Source organism: Amia ocellicauda, chromosome 8, assembly GCF_036373705.1.
Source record: "Amia ocellicauda isolate fAmiCal2 chromosome 8, fAmiCal2.hap1, whole genome shotgun sequence".
Classification (NCBI taxonomy): Eukaryota; Metazoa; Chordata; class Actinopteri; order Amiiformes; family Amiidae; genus Amia; species Amia ocellicauda.
Genome location: NC_089857.1, coordinates 19,608,928 through 19,629,749, shown reverse-complemented (window position 1 = coordinate 19,629,749; position 20,822 = coordinate 19,608,928). Strand labels below are relative to the sequence as shown.

Sequence of the window (20,822 nt, the reverse complement as noted above, 5' to 3'; positions counted from 1 at the left end):
TAATAGGTAATATCAAGGGATGATTAGATTCTAAACAGAATAACACCACTTTATGACCTGAACCGACATCTATTTCTACATACTACTACTACTACTACTAATTCTACTATATAATAATAATTAATTTTAACAAGGCCATTCAGTAGAATTGATTTACAATATTTCAGTACATTCTGTATAAGTGTCCTAAGCAGGGAATACTTCAAAAGAAATGTTTTACTTTTGCAGCAGAATCATGTTCAAAATACTACAGCGCTAGCACAAGGGTATCTGTGTTGTGTGCACTTCTTACATCACTGATTAACAACACAAAATCCATGCACACACGCATACTCTGCTATGATGAAATGTCAGCCTAGCTGTTTTCCCCTTTGGTGTTTTGGTTCCGCTTTATCTGTAACAACTACTAACCTTTTAAGACGCAACTTACTGCGTTTATTTCCTTTTTAAAGAACATCTCGCCTGCTACTGCGGTAAAATCGTCCCCAATGCGAGCGGCGAAGAGAAGGGATTTGCAAAAAGGGGAGCTGTATCTTTAAAAGCGAATTTGTACTGGATTTTATTTCGCGAGATTTTGCTTGGCGCCGTGACCCCATGTGAGAACACCTCCTGCAATAAACACACTGCCCTGCAGAACAGAGCTGCCATGGACCTCTGATCACTTTCATTTTTATTTCCCTTTTTTCCCCCCACACCCCCTTAATTGTTGGAGATTTCTTTCGTATCCGTCGCTCGCGACTTCTCCGAAGGGGAACCATGTGGATCCAGGTTCGGACCATAGACGGGAAAGAGACCCGGACCGTAGAAGATCTTTCCAGATTAACTAAAATTGAGTGTTTGAGGCTGAAAATCCAGGAGATCTTCAATGTTAACCCGGAACAGCAGAGGTTGTTTTACAGGGGGAAACAGGTAAGTGCATTCTGCATTCAAGTGCACCTCGCTGCTGACGTTGATGTGGCTTTTTTCGCCCTTTTTCCTCGTTGTGTTGTGGGATTAGCGATGAAACGTGCCATGCAGGGTCTGCGAGCTTCCTGTTTTGATCGGAATTTGCTCAGGTTCTTGCGCAAGAATTGAGGGATGCCAGCGAAACCCAAACCACGATGGGCTTTTCCCACCCATTCAAAGTGGACATAATACGAGAGATGGGAGAAATGAATCGTAATCAGTGCATTCATTCCCCTTATAATGCGAGCAAACACCCGATACACACTACTTGAGCATTCGTGCAGGCGAATTATTCAGGCTATAACAATACTTGCACTGTACAATAAACGTGTGTGTGTGTGTGTGTGCATATATTATATATCAATCTATATGCATGCGTGTGTAAAACAAAATCGTGTACTTTTCGTTTGGGCTTATATAGCTTATATTCGTTTTGGTTGCCATACACATATCCTAAGATATTTTCAGAGTGGTGGTTTGCGTTTGCACATGATAGAGGAGAAGAACCTGTGACCTCCTTCCCTCCAACAATAGTAGAGCTGGAGGTAGTTCATCTAAAGTTGTTTGGACTTTGCAGTTTATCACAAGACTGGATGTACAAGTGAGATCGGCCCCTCTTGGGATGTCGTGGCGTGTGACGGCGCGTCTGCGGGGCTTTGTTTACAGCGTGTGGAGACGCAAACAACACGTGTGTCGCGCTGCGCGGACGGTGCGGTGCCGCCAGCGTGTTTACAAAACAACGTGCTGCTCCTGCGCACTCTAGCCTCAATATTAGACCAATTCAAGCACGTTTCAATGCTGATCCCCACTGAGGGCAACGAGAAGCAATCACACCGAATAACGCTTCGCCGGAGTCCCCGAAAAACACCTTGAGACAGCCGCCGTCCCCTCTGTGCGCTGCGGTGACCCGGGGCGTGTTCCTGTGGCGCAGATGCCCGCAGATCTGCACAATCCCGGCGATCCCATTGGTGGAACCGCGCAGACCCGCCGAGAACTGCGGCCGTGGTGTTTACAGTGGAGTGGGAGGGAGAGAGGGTGGTGGTCGCGGCTCTCTGGCTGGAGGCCTTATTTCTGCGTTGGGTGGCAAAGGGAACAGTGGAAGCAACTAGACGTCTTTCAATGCGTGCATAACCCATATAATACAGTAAAGGAGATCAGAGAAGTGCTCCCCAGATAGTATTGTGAAATGTAAGTAAGTTGAGAAAGTACAAAAATATCCCAACTTTCGTACATGAGGTGTAGACGCGTTTTAACGGACACTGCCCTCTAGTAGCATAACGTGGAAAGGACGTCTAGTTTGACTTTTCAAAGTTTAATGACATAACAGCACGTTATGCCCCGTTAACCCTGAGGAATACATCTCTTGTTTCATAGGTACGATTAGCTCTGCCAAGGATGTTTTGTATCCAGTGACTTATGTAGCTGCTTCTGATATGAACAATGACTGCTACATTATTGCTGATTGCATAGAAGTATTAGACACTGTAGCTTGTCACACGTACGAAAGGAAATGTAACTTCTGGAAGTAAAAATGTCATGCAATGTCAATGCATATGTTTCTCCTTTTTATTATTTTGTAGGCAGGAGTTTCTTGTTAAGAATTTCAGAATTGTTGTACAAAGAATCTATCAGTTAGTTGTGCAATTTAATTGTCACTTGAGCTTGCTTAATTGAACACAAGTCCTGGGATTTCACACAACAGGGCATGAAATACAGCAGTGACGGGACAATATCATCTGGTCACAGTCTCAAGGAGCCTGAATCCCATTGTCAGAGCATCCCAGAGCGCACGCAGGGAGAGGATAGCATCCTGGTGAAATGTGTCCGGGGGTTAGCTTGGTGTGCCTTTGCATTCTGGACAGTTTTGTAATCAGCTGTTGAAGACAAGAGTGAAAGCTGTAGTATGCAAATTAATCACTTGAGTATTAAGCACATAGGTGTTTTGCAGTGAATATTAAGTAATCGCTTTTCATACCTCTTTTTTTATATATATATATATTTTCACGCCTCATGTAAGTGTTTAACAAGAAATTCAAAATCAACTTCTAGGGGTTTGTTTTCATACAAATATATATATTTTAACTGTAATCAACATGCAGTGTTTTTCTCTGGTTCATTTTCCCTTCAAGAAATATAAGGGGGGCTTCCTTCTGGTAACATATAAGTGCTATTCTGGCTCATTATGTACCAGCCTGTTCACCGTGGGCAGTCTTATTCATTTCTAGGCTGTTATAGACGCAACTTGAAATCTAATGATGGTGTTCCAATTCCAGATGATTTCCAGAAGCATTAATATTAAATCAGCCCAGTCTGACCATTACAAATGTAATGGTGGGCAGTTGTCTCTTGAGTTATATAACAGCCATTGATGCCCTCAGGGGTATGTCTGTAGTACTGGGAAACTGCTTAAAATGAACAAAACAACAATATTGATCTAAAGTGCAGCAAGATCCTTTGCAGCCCTTCCTAGCTCAACAGTTTGCAGCCTTAAGATACAAAAACACGTTTGTATTTGGGATGAAGTATGTGACTTTGGATTTAGATTAGTTTTAAAACCGCATGCTGTTTTCTGTCCTGCATGGTAAAAGGCTGCATTTAATGGAGGTAGCTCTCTTTGAGTCTTGAGTGAATTTATTCTACAAGTTCTCACACTGCATAGATGTGCCAAAAAGCGGATTGGCATCGGCCAGACTCAGACAGTGACCTGCAGTGTATGTCGGCACACTCATGCAGAGGGGCCATTTGCCCTGTGTGCTAAAAGCCAGGAGAAGGGCTTTCGGAGAGATCCTTCTCTACAGTAGAAACTGGAACCGATCGGCTCAGTCTGTGATTGCCCTCATAAAAACTACATTATTAAATCCTTACTCCTTGACATCATATTGGGGTGGCCTGAGCCCAAGCCCTTCATAAATTATGTGAGACTGTCAATGGCCTAGATCGGTCAGTGTTAGCCTTTATTAAGTGATGATTTCCAGTTAGACCTCTTGCAAAAATCGTTTTAAAATAAGGAATATACGGCGGATTATAGGTCAATGCTACAGTCAATTGAATTTGGAGTATAAAATGTGTGGGCTTGTGGCTTTCCAGGAATATGCTTCGTGCATCTAGTGTAAAATGAGTACACAAACGCCTTCACTTGACAAGAACAACAACATATTATGGCAAAAAAGATAAAAATATCCGATGTGTAACCTCACGCAGGGCAGATTGTTGTTAAAATGCAACATGAAGTTTTAGGTGGCTGCGTCAAATTGGTGTTTTTTACATGCGTCACTGTTTCATTTATTATTGTAGCTGTAAGCATGCTTTCTGACGTGCACAGAAAACGAGCAGATGTGCTAAGCTGTTTTACAACGGTACTGAAGGCAACAGGACGATCAAAACACACAACTGAGAGCTCGGCCTTCCAACAGGAAGTCGCAATAGAACAAAATGTACCCGATGTTATATTTTTGGAATGAAGCAAAAGCTGAACTGAAGTCATTGTTATGAGCCTCGAAATGCATCTTTTACGCCACTGTGTCGTGGAGCAGCACATTTCAGAGCCTAATTATCGACGCAGAACAAAGATGTGCTTCTGTCCGTATGTGTGCAGATTTTGCCCATTAGATAAGTTAATTTAAGTGTGCTGCAGTTTGGGGGCACAAATGACTGAATATTATGCAGCTAACTTGATTCTGAAATATATTTTTAATGCAGTTTAGTCTGCTCAGTCCCTTGTCCATATTACTTGGTGTAGGAGGGGTTAGGGGATTTCCGTGTGTGAAGCCGTTTGAAGCATGAGCTGCTTGCGTTCCCTCAAAGCCTGCGAGAGTGCTGCTGGGAAAAAGTCCTTCTAAAATGGAGCAGTTTTCCATCTCATGTCTGAGGCCCCGATTTTCAAGCCCAGCCTTTGTGCTTGCTGTTAACAATCCTCCAGTTAACCATTGGGTTTTGAATGTCGGGGCCGATCTTTGTTATTCCGCAACATGCAGGCCTGACATTGTTGTGAAAAAGCCTGCAGCCCTAATACAGCCGTGTTTGCTGTGCTTATGAAGCGAATCATTTACCATCCTGCTCGCAGATCGCTTTCTTTTCAAGCGGCTTTTTCTCTGCGGAGGAGGAATTCACTTAGGTCATTCACGTGATCGTTCGACAGGTTTGCCAGTGGCTTACCTCATTATCTTTTGTTGAGGTGGTCTGCATGTATTATTAACAGCAGTTAAGACAAAGTACACTGTTTACATTTTCATTACAAGAGTGAACCTGCCCCCCTCGCCAGAAGCAGAAAGTTTGGCTCTTCTCATGACCAGTGGAAGTACAAGGATCGTAGATAGTCAAACTATAGTCCCCATGATAATGTGACATTTCACATTTTCTCTGATCTTCTGTATCTTTACCTAGTTGGCATATATTTTATTCAAATGCATGGGATAGCTTATGTAAGAAGAAGGAATTTATTAATGCCTGTATCCCTGAGAGATCCCTGGGAGAGGGAACATCTGCGAAAAGCAAAAACATAAGATCTGTGCTTTTTCTTATGAGTTCATATCACTGAGCATTAAGGAAATTTACATTTTTCTTCCTAGTTTTTTTGTATTCTTGTTAAAATGACATACAATGCATTATTTCCTTTTTCACTTCCTTCCTGCAAAATGGTTATGAGGCATTTCATGATATGGCCTTCATTACGTTTTTTGGGAGCGTCCACAAAGAATATGTACCGCTACAAAATGTTTTGTTGCATTTGGGTAATGATTGTGTGAGCCACCAGAACCAAAATAATGATACGTTGAAAGTAGTAGTATCTATATTATCCTGTTCTTATAAACTGAAAAGTAGAGTATGGCAGGAAATTACTTATTTATTTCTCACAGTATCTTCAGCAACATTAAATAAAATGTGAAAAGTGCTGTTTGTGAATGGAAATTAGAATTAGTTATTAATTTAATCATCTACCAGTATCTTAACTGTCTCTGTTTAGGTGTATCATAGTTTCACAGCAAACAGCACAACTAAATCTAAAGTAAATCTAATCTAAAGGCTTATTAAACTGATACTTGATGAAAGAACAGAGACTGAGTCAAAAGTCAAAATGTATAAATGTATCTGAGATGCTTTAAAGTCTTGTTAGTAGCAGACACAGGAAATGTTTTGTTTTTTCTTCATGAAAGTGATAATATTTAGTTAATTCCCATTAATGCTCTTATTGTTGCTTCGACAGCTGAGAAGATCACTTTCAAAAGTTAACAGTATCTGATCATTCATGTTGTTGTTTGAGTAAAACAATAATATAAATCTTGGTACCACCTTCTATTTGTGAACGAGTTGAAGTGAATAAAATCTCCTGGCTCTGGTTTCCAGTATTTCAGGCTTATGGTTTCATGGTGTATAATTGTATTACCAGTATTGCCTTATGGAAGGGCCCACATTAGTGTTTAAATTATTCAACTCTCAGGGAATATTATGGAATTTGATTTCAGCTGCTTTCGTAAATTAAAATCCTATTATTTTTTTTAAAAACACAAAAACAAGTGCTCTCGTAATGCAATTTGAAACCTTTAATGCATGTGCCATTCTAAGTGTTTTTGGTGCAAGGGGATGCTTTTACTTGTTTTCCCTTGTAGTGTTTCAGATGGTGAGGAGCAGTAACTTGGGTTTACAGTAGAGTTGAGCTTGTTTTCCCCATCCCCGTACCCAGTAGAAAAATTCTGCTCTTGCTGATCTCAGTGTGGCCTCATTTAACGGGAGGGAGGCCAAGCGCCTGCCGCCTCCATACCAACACTGTCTGACGCGGTTCAACCCCACGGTCACACTGCAGCGATCGTGTCAATACAGGGCTCTATTCATCCTGCACTTTCCCCCAAATTGCGTTTTTTTAGGACCGATTTTTCTCGAGCATAACAACACATGGCAGCCTGTACATGTAGAGGACATTTGTTTGTTTCTTTATTAACGAATTATATTTTTAACAAGTTATTTTATCCAAGGCAACTTGCATTCAACAACTGTTCTGCATTATTCTATAAATACACATTTTATTTCTCGCAGTAACAGAAAACATCTTAGGCATTACAATTGTCCAATAAGAAAAGACGTTAATAATGCGTTGTGAACTCTTCCACATTATACACTTAAAGGGATTTGGGAAAATAAAAGAAAAAGTTATGTGCAGTGATGAGATACAAAATGTAGGTTACAGATCTCAATGCCTTAAAACAGTACTGAGTGACAAACCTACAGCTGTATTTATTCTTATTTTCAGTTTAATTTGCATTTATCCCACAGATGTAATACTTAGTACCTGAAATATGTATATTATACTGTTACTATTATATTATACATTTAGTACGCTTACAGCAGTGTTTAGTTGTTGAAGGTGAGTAAACTTTTGGTAATCCCGAAACTTGTGTCTGGTTCTTTATTTGAATATGGTGTTTGGAGGCACCAGGTGTGCATAGTTTCTCAGTTTAAGTACCATAACCCTTTCTTAATTGCTTTAGTGTTGGAGTGTGATGCTGAGCCAAGTGGCAGCTGTGATGAAGCAATGGTATGACTGGAGCCTGACAGCACTTAAATTTCTTTGTAAACAGGCCGCATGATGCCAAGGAAAACGTCTGAAGTGTTTCCTAGTTCTGTTGTTGTTATCCTCCCTTTCAAGAAAAGATCTTCTGATCAAACAAAAAGAAACAGGAAGATGGTTCCTTTAAAAGGGCCCTATCCCGCCATTCTGTCCGGGATTAACAATAGAACTGGCAAGCTGTTTTTGGTAGTTGTTGTTCAGACAGAGTTGTAGCAGTGAAGATGCCCGAATTTTTGTGAAGTTAAGGTGGTACTATTTCAAAACGTGTTAGTCTAATTTAACAAAGCGGGAAAACAATCCGTGGAGACTAACATGAGATTGTAACAAGATCTGGTGGTTATCTTCGTGTACTGTGGTTAGACCAGGCAGATGTCACAACAAAACTGCCGCCTTTTGTCTGAGCGGATATCTCGGGGCCTGTTAGTGTCGGTGTATTTTCAGTTAGCCTTCCTACTTGCAGTTCTTTTGCCAATGTTCGCGTTTGCTTACACGCAGACTTGAGGCAAATATTATTGTTCTGTTTATGGTCAAGTCTTTTCCGATGCCATTGTGTCACATTTGGATTTGTAGATGTGCGTGAGTAAGGACGGTATTTTAACGGAGCTAGGCCCTGGTCCTTTGTTGTATTTTGTTTTTATGGTCCTGCGAGGACCCTGGTGAAGACAGCAGTGTTTTCTGAAACTGTTATCCCTTTGCTGTTATCTTTTGTACCGCAAACTGGAACAAAAACAGACTCTATTTGGAGTGGGATAAATTGTTATTTCAGTATTTTGGACACTGGCAAAGAGGCCCTGGTGCTCAGCCAGAGGAGAAGCCTAAAGTCTTGTCCCTCTTTCTCGCTCTCGGTGCCTCTGGGGTCAATGCAGAGGAGTCATTAACTGGATGCAGGCAGTGACGTGGAATGACCTGGGGTTTAACCCGGCCGCATTCTTGTATGCATTCTCTGGGTTCAATCCTTTTTTATGGGTCGCATAGGTTATGAGTGAATGTTTGAAATCTGACCTGATTTCCCCATTAAAACTTGAACTTGGTTCTGACTTTGTGTTGCACGACCTTCAGGTTTTATGGATTTAAGTTGATTGTGGATTAATTTAATTCAAGGATTGGACATAGATTGCATTGTTCTGTCAGTCAATGCACATTTTCATGCACAGAAATTTTCAGGAGAGAGTGATTTTGGGGGGAAAAAAGTGTTTGTGTGATGGCTCTGGCTATAGACGCACCCTGTTTACCAGTTCAATCTTGGCTGGTTTTGTAATACCCTTTTAAGCTTAGCCAGTTGGATATAGCGGGGGAATCTGGTTTCAGTGTTCTCAGCTCTTTTTTAACCAGTTTATCCAGAGGCCAAGTTGATCAATTTACATGAAGTGTAATGAAGTCATTTGTCAGATTGTGTAGCATCAGTTTATTCCAAGGTTGGGGGTGGGGAGGGGTGGGGTGGGGTGTTGTGGGGTGGGGTGTTGTGGGGTGGGGGATAAACCAGGAATGCTCTTTGAATGCGGATAATTTTGGGCAGATAATTGTTAAATACAATACCTTTCAAATATAAAAATACGATTTTGTAAACCTTATTTTAAGAATGAATTGTACAAAGAAACTAAATTAGAAAATATACACCAATAATAATAATAATTACTACTACTACATCTACATCCATAGACTACCTTCAAATCCCTCTAAAGAACAAAACTTTGTACCTTTGACCCTCAGAACGCAGTACTGTTTGTGATTGAACATTAAATCCACAGATCTGGTCCTGGTTACTGTTGAGAGAGCTTCCCCTTGTCTTCTGTTATCTTGTTGATTGACGTGTCCAGTAGGTCAGCCACTTTGGGAGATTGCTGTGCTATACAAGCTTCCTCTGTGAAAGCTTTCTGGATTTCAGTGTTAAATGAACCTTGTCTGATGCTCCACCTTTTGTCTTCATGCACATACCTGTAGTAGTCATTTGAAGCAGTATTAATGAACGCCAGATTTAATTGGGTAATTCATATCGAACAATGTGCGCAGTTTAGAACTTCAGGAATGATGACTGTGGTCAGTTGTTGGCCCTCCAAGGACCTCAGGGTCACGTTCTTAGTTCATCACCCTTGTCCCTTCTTTGGAAGTTGGAAAACCTCAACATTACTGAAGTGCTTCAGGGCAGCCTTTCTCAGAGGTCAGTGAATGAGTTGCAGTTCTAAGCAGTTTTGTTTTTCGAACATGCTCGGTACTTAAGAATATATCTTTGGAATTAGACATGGCCCATAATTGGCAGGAGCTGCTCCCGTCTCTGAACTCTTCGATTTATTAACACCGTGAGAATTGAAGTGTTTGGAATAGAGCAGAGAGCAGAGCAAGCCCTGTTGATTTCAGAAAATCGGAGCAGTTTGGCGTTGGCAGCACATTATCTGTGCACAAGTGTTTCATCTGCGCTGTCTAGATGGCTATTAAGGCAGAGTAAAAGACATCATTGTAAGCAGGATGATTGTCGCAATCGCTTCTTCGCTCCCAGTCTTTTCACAGAAATGCTGCAGTGCACAGAAAGCATGTGAAAAATATTTCCTTCGCTGTCATTTTATGTATTAAAAAAATGACATCCTCTTTAATCCAGAAGCCAAGTTTTAGGCTGCTGGGATTTCAATTCCAAATTCATTTTCTGGTTTGAATATTTACCTTTTTAAGGCACAGTTATTTGGATACATTTAAGGCACTGCAGCTCCTAAGAACAGAATGGGATTGTATTGATGCGAGTGCATTGGGGAGGTCTCCTTTTAAACCTTTAATTGCACAGTGCTGCACAAATACCGTGAGGTAAACTCCATCATTGTGCATCGCCTGAGGTGCTCTCACTGCAATGCGGGGTGGCGAGTTCATCTGAGCATGGGATGACTTCAGGTTCTCTCTCGATGTTCAATTCATATAAAATTAGTGGACAATCAAAGTCATTAACTTGACTGAAAGGAAAGGTCATGTAAAGGATATACTACGCTTTCTGATGCTCTGGGCTAGATGAGTGTTGACATGCCAACACGGCTCATCTGCAGACTAAATGGAAATTAGTTCGGCTTTGATCAAAAACCTAACACATGTTTTGGTCAGTGATTTCAACCACCTGGTTCAGCACTCCAGTGATAGTGGGGGTGGAAGTTGCTCTTCTGCATTCAGTTGAGTAATTGGGCTGCTTAGATGACCTGTCCTTTTTTTTTTTTAATTCTCTGAACTAATAGAGAGAAAAATATTCCAGTAATAGTTGTGATTCCCAAGGGCCACAGGGTATTTTTGTTTTCATTTAACCTGAGCTCTTAATTACATAATGGAAATAATTACTTGCTTGATTAATTCAGATTAACCAATTTTTTTCCCAAGGATTTATGTCTTTGTGTTATGTAAAAATCTGTAATGTTTCAGGGCACTGAAGCTAAACTAATGCCACCACATGCTTGTGACACCCACAACATTTAGAAAGACTTGTGAAGCTTGTGGTGAACAAGAAAAGGGAAAGATCCTATTCAAGTTTTCGTTCGTTTGTTCTTTTGCTTTTATTCACAGCTATATCACAGGAATTTAAATAACACATCATTGAAACCAACTGAATAACTTAGCTGACAAATATAATTAAAGTCTACATAAAATATAAATAAAATAATTAAAACTAATTTCATAAGTCTCGCAAAGTGAGCTACAGGAGATCATCTGTATCTCTCTGTTCGACATCTCATTGCAGCCAATTTATTTGATTTACGAGTACAGCGACCTGAAATGTCACTCTGTCTGGGTGGCAACCAGTCTCTGAAGGGGAACGTATACAGTTGTGTAGCAAAATTGAGGCAGAGCTTTGTATGCCTGTCAGATAGTAAGTCCAGGCCGAGAGAGCCTAAATATCTTCTGCCAAGGATGATTCTACGGGTTTGTCTTTGTAGGCGTGTGCCAAGAGTGCATATAGTTGAACTTCATTCAAAGTTTTCTTCATTACTGTGTAGGCCACCATGCACTTGAATTTTCTTCTTGGGTTGGAAACCAGGTCTTGCCTAAATGAGTTTGCAGTGATATATTAAATATCCATTAAAAAAAATATTATTCCCAGTAATTCAAATTTTGACCTAGAAAAATGATTTAGTGACTAATATCTATTACCAATAGCTAAGTGCTTCAACAGTGTCCTTGTTGTATCTGGCTGTGTCGATTCTGCAACCGCTGAAACCTTTGTGTATGAAATCTCCAGCATCTCAAAGTAAAAACAACTGGAGGACAACAAAAATGGTGCCATGACTGATGTCTCAAAACATAGGAGTTAAACAATGTAACAACCACCAGCCAAGCAACAATCTGTTGTCATGTAAAATTAATCTTTCAGAAAAAAAATTCGATTCAGCCCTTGGAATTAAAGGGGAGACTGCTACGTTTTACAGCATAAAGCTTGTTTAAACTTTTTTTAAAGCCTATTCAAGTATTTGACAGGGGTTGCAAATTCTATAGGATAGTTCCATTTTCTATAGTAGACTGGAATGTGTGTTCCAATTCTATATAGATTGTGGAACCCTGTTTCCAGTTCCAGACTCCAAATTGACACCAACAGTTCAAGCAGTGCATTTGTTTGGTGTATTCTTAAAATGTCAAGGTAAAATGAAAGTGACTATGATGGATGTAGTCATATTTAAGGTTGGAAGGTTATTTGCTTGATATTTTGGTCACAAAAATTAATAATAGAAAACAAGCTCAGCTTATTGAGAGATAGTTTTGCTCATACTGAGTTTTGGAAGTATTTTTTTCCTGTTTCCCCTCCCTTGAACTCTCATACGGGTGAAAACTACGAAGAGCCCTTGGGGAGCAAAGATCCCTGCAAGTTATAAAGCAAGACAGAGCAAACTCGGATTGCTCCACTGTATAAACCAACACTCAATTTTTATTTTGTGCACACCTGTGCTATTGTGTTGACTTTGTATGCTTTGCTTCGGTCACTTAGCAACTCGGGGAGAAAAAGAGCTTTGAAATAAAGAAAGAAGAAACACCTTGTTTCACGCTGGAGCAAGCAGACCTTGGCTAAGGTGAAGTTAAGATTTGCCCGAGCAATCGTCGCGCTGTCAGGCCTTTGTGATTTTTTTTTTGTATCCCCCCCCCCCCCCCCCCCACAAATGAAATGTTACCAAATTTGCATAGTAGGACAAGCTAAGCTTCCGATAATACGCCAGTGACGTCCTCTCTCTGGACTGCGGCCAAAGTGGACGCAGGCTGGTTGTACTCTGCGTTGCCATTTTATTTATATTGTTTTCTTCAGGCACAGGCCTATTAGCAAGTTAACCCCAAATCCTAGCCTCCACACACATCTATTTCTCTTTCCTTCATTTCTGTTTTGTGTCAAATCTAACTTTGAAGCATTCATAGTGGATTTCTTTTTTCTTGTATCAATGCAAATTAGGCTACTCTCCCTGACTTTGCTACCAGCACCGCCACCAAAAAAAAAGGAATAAAGAATTTAAGTTAAGAAGCTCACCTACAGTGTGTGTAAACGTATACAAATTGACAATCCAAGGTAATTTGAAATGGGCGATTTACTCAATTAATCTTTTTCAAGACTGGTCCTTTGTTGCTGGAGCTGTTTGTATAAGAAATTATCTTGACAGAACTGGAGGATGCACAGATCGTTGTGCCAGGCTTGCACTCCTGTATGTTAGCGGTCCAGCTAATTTATACCTGGATTATTATTTTATTTATGGCTCGATTGTTACGTCAGTAAGCTCGAGCTTGGCCATCGATAGAGGATATAAAGAACGAGGCGATATCTTCTTCGGCTTACCCAAAGCACTGCAACCTAAAGCTCTGTTTTCTATAGGATGACAAAAGTGCAGGGAATAGAAAACAAACAAACTGAACAATTATATCCTTTGCCTCAGTACCTCGTCACCAATAAGCGAAATCAGAAGACAATATAATGGAGAGTAGTGGTGACGCAGAAGGGAGAATACTGACCTATTTTTTTTTTTTTTTATGTTGTTGCTTCCGAGCAGGGAGACTGGGGGAGGGGAAATGGAGGCTCATGGATCAGCACTGGGCGTTTCCCAGCGAGTCCAAGGAATCTGTTTCATAAGCACTGGCTCGTAATCACGGGTACTACAGTGAAGGCCACCTAAGCTTTGATTTAGTTTTGCCTTGTGCGACGGGTTACCAGGGTTGTATGTACACGCCCCGCAAAATACATCCGTGCATCGTGTTTCTGTTTTTTATGTATGTGTGCGTGTGTGTGTGTGTGGATCGATGGATTTATAAACTGTTCCATGTCTTAGAAGCAGAACGTATCCAATTTCCTGATGCTGCTTTTTGTGGGTATTTTATAATGCACCTTGATATTATTAGTAAGAGTTGCAGAAGTATTTTTATAATTTCCGAAAGCACAGAATGTTTTTTAATGGATTTCGAAAGCGCACGTCAAGACAGGGCAGCACTGCAAAAATAGTATGACATTAATCCTTTTTTCCCCCGTTATTCTGTTAACATGGTTTAGCTCTGACGGATTAGAAATATTAATAAAAATACATGTTATGAAAGTTCCTAGAGAAAATATGTATACATTATTATTTGTTCACCATATGATAGTCCTAGTTATTGGTTCACAGCTACTGAATAAAGTTTGAATATACTGAACCCAAAGCTGTTTCTAGTAATATGTACTTCTGGTTCACGTCAAGTCTTGTGTTCCTTAAGACAGTGGTTCTCAATCCTGGTCCCGGGAACCCTAATTGGCCTAATCTGATATTTTAAAATATTTTAAACAGTTGTAGAGTTCATGTTAAGTATGAAAATGTAGATGGAACTTGAAATCTCCAACTTTTTATAAGATACACAATTTAAAAAGTCAAATGAAGCAAATTAGTTTGAGTGCCTTAATCTTCTTTTTAACTATAATTTTGTCAAGCAAAATCAAGAATGCTTAGTATCGATGTAAAGAAAACAGTAAATTATTCATAAAATATTCCAGAAGCAAAATTTTCAACGTAATTAAACACATCTTGATTTCTGCATGGCAAAATATCTTTGAATGAACCTGTCCTATACTTTGGTGATTAGTTTTTCTATTGTTTTGGACATTTTAATTAGCCTAGCTTTAGGTCACAAAGACTACAATAACAGAACATGTTTGTGCTCTTTATAACATATCACAAGCTGTTAAATAATACCACACAACTTTAAATGATGTTGTTTTAAACAAGTAAATGAAAATGTTAACTCGTTTTGAGAACACAAGGTTGTTTTATGTTTGTTGTGGACAAGGGATACAGTAGAACCTAAATACATGTAGAGTTGATTTATTTGTTGTAATTTATGGAATGTTGCAAATCCATCTGATTCTGTGTGGATGTGACGACGTCTCATTCATTGTTTTCTGGGCTTATTTTTAGTCTAACAATCATGCAGAGGGTTTCTTCCCAATATATTAGTTAGCCTATTCTTTATATAGGCTAATCCTGTTGTTTATTGGTGTTTTCTGTTGGATCAGTTATCTGGGAACTCAAGTTAAAATACCCTTTTGCTGTCTATTTGAGTTTTTTCCTCGTCTTTGATTTGACAAGGTTATTTCAGAGAAATAATGTTTATGTTGTCATTACGGTACGAAAAAAATAACTCGGCTCTGTTATTAAAAATTCAGTACAGTTATATAAGTGCACTACACTACAAAATTATTTTCTGAATTTTTTAAGGTGGCATTTTTGAAAGATAATTTTTTCTTACATTTTAACTAAATATTTTTCAACTCAACGACTGAAGAACATTTTTGATAATTCTAGTTTTGGACATACCAGAGCAAAACCCCATGATTTACAGCGACTTGATTCTTAGCATTACAAAATCACCTCAAATAAGAGTTTTCTTTATTGGACTAGGCAATATATATATATATATATATATATATATATATATATATATATATATATATATATATATATGAGCATTGGGACTTTCATTGCTAGAGTGTTAAAAATAAATGTAAAGACTAATGAAGGCCTATATATTTTGCAAGCACTGTAAAACACTTTTATTAAGCAAATCATCAGTAGTTTTGAATTCATGAATTAGACCCTAAGTTCTAATGAAATTGCTAGCCTATATTTCAATTTTCATGGGGAAATCTGACCTTTGCAGTCCGGTTTCTATTTACACCACCACTAAGTTCTAATCTTTTCATCTGCAGTGAAAGAAATCTTGTCTTGGGCCTCAAAGGAGTTGATCAAGCCCTTCATATTCTTGTGCTGTCTACTTGTAGCACAGTTTGCATTAAACATGTTTCAGAAGTAACCTTGCATGCAGAAATGCATCTAATATGCAATGGCAGTTGTTAAACATTAAAATTGGGTGTGCGAATAGGCTCAATAGTACTGGATTCAGATATGGCATGCAGAGATTTGCCAATGTTTTGGATGGCTATGATCAGCATTAAAACAATGCCTTCGGAAATTCAAGCTCAGCTTCCTGCGATGGCTAAAATCACGGTTTTCCATAGAAACAAAATGTTCCTAAATGTGACTGGTCATGAAATGTGAAAAAATATCCGTTCTTTCTTGGAGACTTGTTTTTGATTTTCCACTTAGTAATTAATTCAATAATTTGAACCTTTATAACCTTCGGAAAATGTATTTAATAGAATTCAGCATGTTTTTTCAATTGAGTGTTGAGCTTTTTTTTCGTATACAGGATGGCAATGCAAAGAAAAGGCACACGGCTCTTTTCTTTTCATATAAAAGACTGTCTTTGTACAGAGACCAGTAGCTTGTGGCACAGTGTAGCTGATGCTGCGGTTCTTAACCAGTTGTCGGTTCCTGAACAGGGTGGTGCAGTTTCATAGCTTTAATTTAGTAGAAGGGTTTATTTTTATTCTTATTGTGGATGGGAAAGCTATATTTGAACCCATTTCAAATCTGAAGAGTCACTTTTAAAGGGTTAATGACCTCATTATTTCGTCTTAGAAAATAATAGGCTTATTTGGTATGTCGTTACGGATCTGCTTGGAAAGGTAATGGAAGCAGATGACGTTGATCAGCACGGTTCGAAGTTCTTCTGTGAGAAAATCATTGTGCCGTTTAAGAAGGGATCGAAGGAGGGGGTCAGGCAGGTACAAAAGGCTTCTTGCTTCCCCTCATTGTACTATGACTTTGTGGTGTTTTTGCACTGTGTCTGATTTTTTTGTTTTCTTTTTATGGTCTTCGAAGCACCTCCAGATGAGGAGTTCTCCGCAGTGTCTTGTATCTGCTTTCAGGAAAATGTCTGCATTTCACAATGCAGCCCACTGCACATACTGCTTAGAAGCAGGCATTGTTGGTCAGGTGAAGCTGGGATTGTTCGAATCGTTCTAATCTAAATTTCATGAGTGAGGAAACCTTATGAGATTGCCCCCTCCGTAGCTTAGCCTTTCGAGATGCTTGTTTCCTTTGCATGATAATAAGGTGTTGCTGTATAAAAAAGCATCACCGCAAATTGAGACCATTCTGTGCAGGCAAGAAGAAAGAAAGAGAGAGAAACGTTTTCTTAAGTCTAGAAGAGTAGTTAAATATAGCATGTGAAGCAGCTTAGGCAACCATTGATTCAATTAATTACATTTAGAACATTCCTCTTAGATGATGTTTTACATTTCTTATTGTGGAAAAGCTATGGCTTCTTTGTTTTTGTTGTTGTTGGTGGAAGCGGAGCCATTTTGTGACACCAGAAAGATCTCAGCTCTGCCATATACCACATAGCGTTTGAAGGTTTTCAAAAATGGCCACTGTGGAAAGAAAAAAGTGTACGGTACTGGTCTCCATGGCAACCCCCTTTTCTGGATTATTTTTGAGAAGAGCGCAGTAGAAGCCTTGCATGTCATGCGTATTCACATTTACTTGGTGAAGGGGGGGGGGGTGAGAAATGGGAATGGCTAGACAAAAGAACGCAAAAAATATACTTGTCTTTTATAGTTCTGCATTGCGTTTCGATTCTAAACTCCAAACGAGCACCAGGTCCCGTTTCTGACTGCTGTCGCCTCGTATTTAGACTGCTGTGAATGATTAAATGAAGGTTTGCAGTACCGTGTGTGAAATTCCGCTCACTGTTGAACTGTATAACTTACATGGTAGAATAACATATTTTAAAGAGGACACATCATTCAAAATTGGCCAAAAGTGCTGTTTCTCTGAAAGGGTCATAGAAAAGTTCTGCCGTTGCAGGCTCTGAAAAATACAACAGGAAAACTGCCAACTGCAATTATTAAATCATCCACAAGATTTGAGGAAATGCTCCACTATAGAAATCTGTCTCCTTTGTGTTACATGCCATGTACGACCGAGAAACCGATAAGCTTTAATTATTATTACGTTGAGTAAAGGTCTGTCGTACCTTGGTGTGTGTACGCCCAAGGACACTCAAATACCAAGCAAGGTGGTGTGAAACAGCTATCGGTTTTCTACCTGTAGTCTAATAGGATTGATTGCTGTAGGGTTGGGAAAACATTTGTGCTCCTGATTTTAGCATTGTGGTGGCTTAGGAGAAAAATTAAATGGTTGGAGGGGGTAAATTAGTGGTAGAATTCACACAAATGAGATGTAAAGTAACTGATTTCAGGGTTGAGGTACTGTAGCACAGTGTGGAGCAGGGTTTTGGTGCGAGGGAATGTAATTGGTAATAAAAACATAGCTTTAGGGTGTAGCTCTAACTGAACTGTGCGTTTTCCCTAATTTACGATGGTCAGACAGCTAGGCCGATTACCGAGAGGAAAAGCAGGATAGGCACGAAAGGAAATAGTGGTCTAGTAGTCGATAATGCAGGCAGTCTTCTAGGTGCTGGTACATGACTGTGTTTTTCACACCCAAATCTATACCTTCAGTTCATTGTTTAAGGTTTTGTCCTTCTTTTTAACCCTACACAAAACTACAATCCCCAGCACAAATAAGGATAAGGGCAATGCCTAAAAAAATACAGGAACCATATTGAAGTTTGGAATTTCACACTTAACCTTAGACCGATTTAATAATTCATAAATGTTCCCCACAAAAAAGTGTTTTTGATTTAAATATGTTTTGATCCTCAAGATCTGTGCACATGGTCACACACTGAATTGTATAAGCAAAACAAAGGCCAACAAAAGCCACTTGAATACTAGGGTGAGGTCTATTTTGTGTATTTGTTAATTGACTTGAGAATGAAACTCAGTCATGCTTGGCACATTTTCTCTGCAAAACAAGTAAAGTAATCACCTGAATTTGCTGTAATGGATTCCAGTTACTTTAGAAAGCCATGGGAACTTTGAGAAAGAGACCACACTTTCAGCACCAGTTGAAACTGTGGTTTTTAGTTAGAAAGACACCTGCTGACAAGGAAATTAGCTCAGACCACATAGTGTCTTTCACATCTAAAATGGTAACTGTAAAAGCACTGAGTCTATATTTTGGGGCTTGGATTGTGTCCCCTTTTTGTTGACATCTTTTGAAACTGATATTTGGCCTTACATGTGGCTAATATAAATTTCATCCCTGCTAACCCATGATGATTGTATAATATACTTGAGCAAGATATCTTAAGGAAAAAAAAACTGGAAACTAACAGAATGAGGCCTCAACTTTAGCATTCAACAAGTTTGTTTTCCCATCAGCCATCAGGTCTAATGCAAAATATTTATTTTGTGATTTAGAGGCAGGTAGGCCTATATCTGTGCCAGAGAACACTGGCTGCCTGTGAACATTAGATACACTGTGCTTTTACTGTGAGCCAACATTACGGGCTGTCTAACTTCCAATGTTGTCTTCTTTCTTCTCGAAGATGGAAGATGGCCAGACCCTGTTTGACTACAATGTGGGACTGAATGACATCGTGCAGCTGCTCATCCGTTCGCAGACGGACCCGCCAGATGACCCGGGCAACAAGGACTTAAGTGCTGTGTGCTGCAGCTCTGGGGCTCTGACCAGCAACAACAACGGGACAAAGTCCTCGAATCCCCAGCTGGACAACCAGCCCTCCACGTCCACTCGCACTTTCCTCATCGACCCCGGCATCGGTGCCTACAAGGCAAGTGTGGGCCGCTAACTGCTTTGTTGTTTCAGCGTTGCCCTGCAGTTCGTGAGCAGTTTTATTCCAGTTATATTTAGCGATAATGTTTTACACATTTTATGGTCTGCTTACCCCAGTGTGAGGGAGGGAAATGAACCTTGCATCTCCCATATTCTGCTGCCTTTTAAAACAAGGCCCTGTTTATGAAATGCGATTTTTATTCCATGTGCTGCGCCAGCTTGGAGATCTTCATTAGTAAGAACAGCGACATTAACAGTGGCTAATGAATGTCTGTTTTCCTACTTTTATGTGGTGTAGTGGTTTTCAAATCTCTTTATTGGCCTTTATTAACCTGAATCTTGTGCAAGTTCTCATCCAGCCAGGTGATAAGTGCATACAAATAAACAATGAACAATGCCTGCCTTTCTGTGTTTTAATGTGACTGGTGATGCTTAAAATAATGCTTGGTATGTTTTAACATGGGCCATTTGACCTTCGAAATCTGTTCTAGTAATCCTTTTTTTTAAGCCATTACCTGATTTTCCGATTTTCCTTTCTTGCACTTTTTACTGACGTTTCTCATCCAAACCTTAATCGTACACAGTCCTACATTTACATTACATTACGTTACATTGCATTAAGGGTTAGCTAGTATATGTTCGTGTTCGAGGGTTGGTAAGTGTAGTTTACAGTTATGTCTCTAAAATTTTGAGTGTGTAGTGTAGGCCGTTAGGAGCTCAGGTACAGTGAAAACCTGAAGATTGGACTGGAATTACACTCACATGTGTTACAGAACGTAAAGATGGATTTGAACCAGTGCCAGGAAGTTTAGACACGCATTGTAACATTCCCAAATAAATCATTATTTTTGTATGTATATGCCAAGGTGCAGTGTATGGTCTCTCCCCTTGGGCATTGCTGTCATTGGCCAGGGAGCTGTGAGAACAATGAACGTCAGTGCTTTTCAAGTGTGAATGATTGCCAAGTGGCACCTTTTAGCCCTGGGAGCTTGGGATGCTAGTCAGACTCAGAGGGGTCGAAAATAAAGGTCACTCCCGAAAAAAGAGCAGGAGATATTTAATGTTATTCTGTGTATATTGTTTTGTAAGCCAAATACAAATTATTGTGTCCATTGGAACGTATGTAATAGATATTAATTTAACCTCAGTCGCAGTGGAATGGGTTGTTACATTTAGTAGCAGGAAAGTTTTTTCACAGGCCTCATGGAAAAAAAAAAAAAGGCGTGGAGGGAATCAAAAACAAAATGTTGGCTTGCGTATACTTGGTACTGCAGTTGAATTAATCAGATCAAAGAGAATTACTGGCCTGC

General features: G+C 39.6%; 1 protein-coding gene across 1 annotated transcript in view; it reads left to right on the top strand.

The window, feature by feature from the left end:
• Positions 1–405: 405 nt before the first annotated feature.
• uhrf2 (ubiquitin like with PHD and ring finger domains 2) overlaps positions 406–20,822 on the top strand; it is a 63,797-nt gene continuing 43,380 nt past the window's right edge. The window contains exons 1-2 of the mRNA XM_066710568.1: positions 406–909; positions 19,265–19,510. Of these exons, the coding sequence (XP_066566665.1) occupies positions 757–909; positions 19,265–19,510 (399 nt within the window). The 5' untranslated portion in view covers positions 406–756. The remainder of the gene's footprint in view (positions 910–19,264; positions 19,511–20,822) is intronic.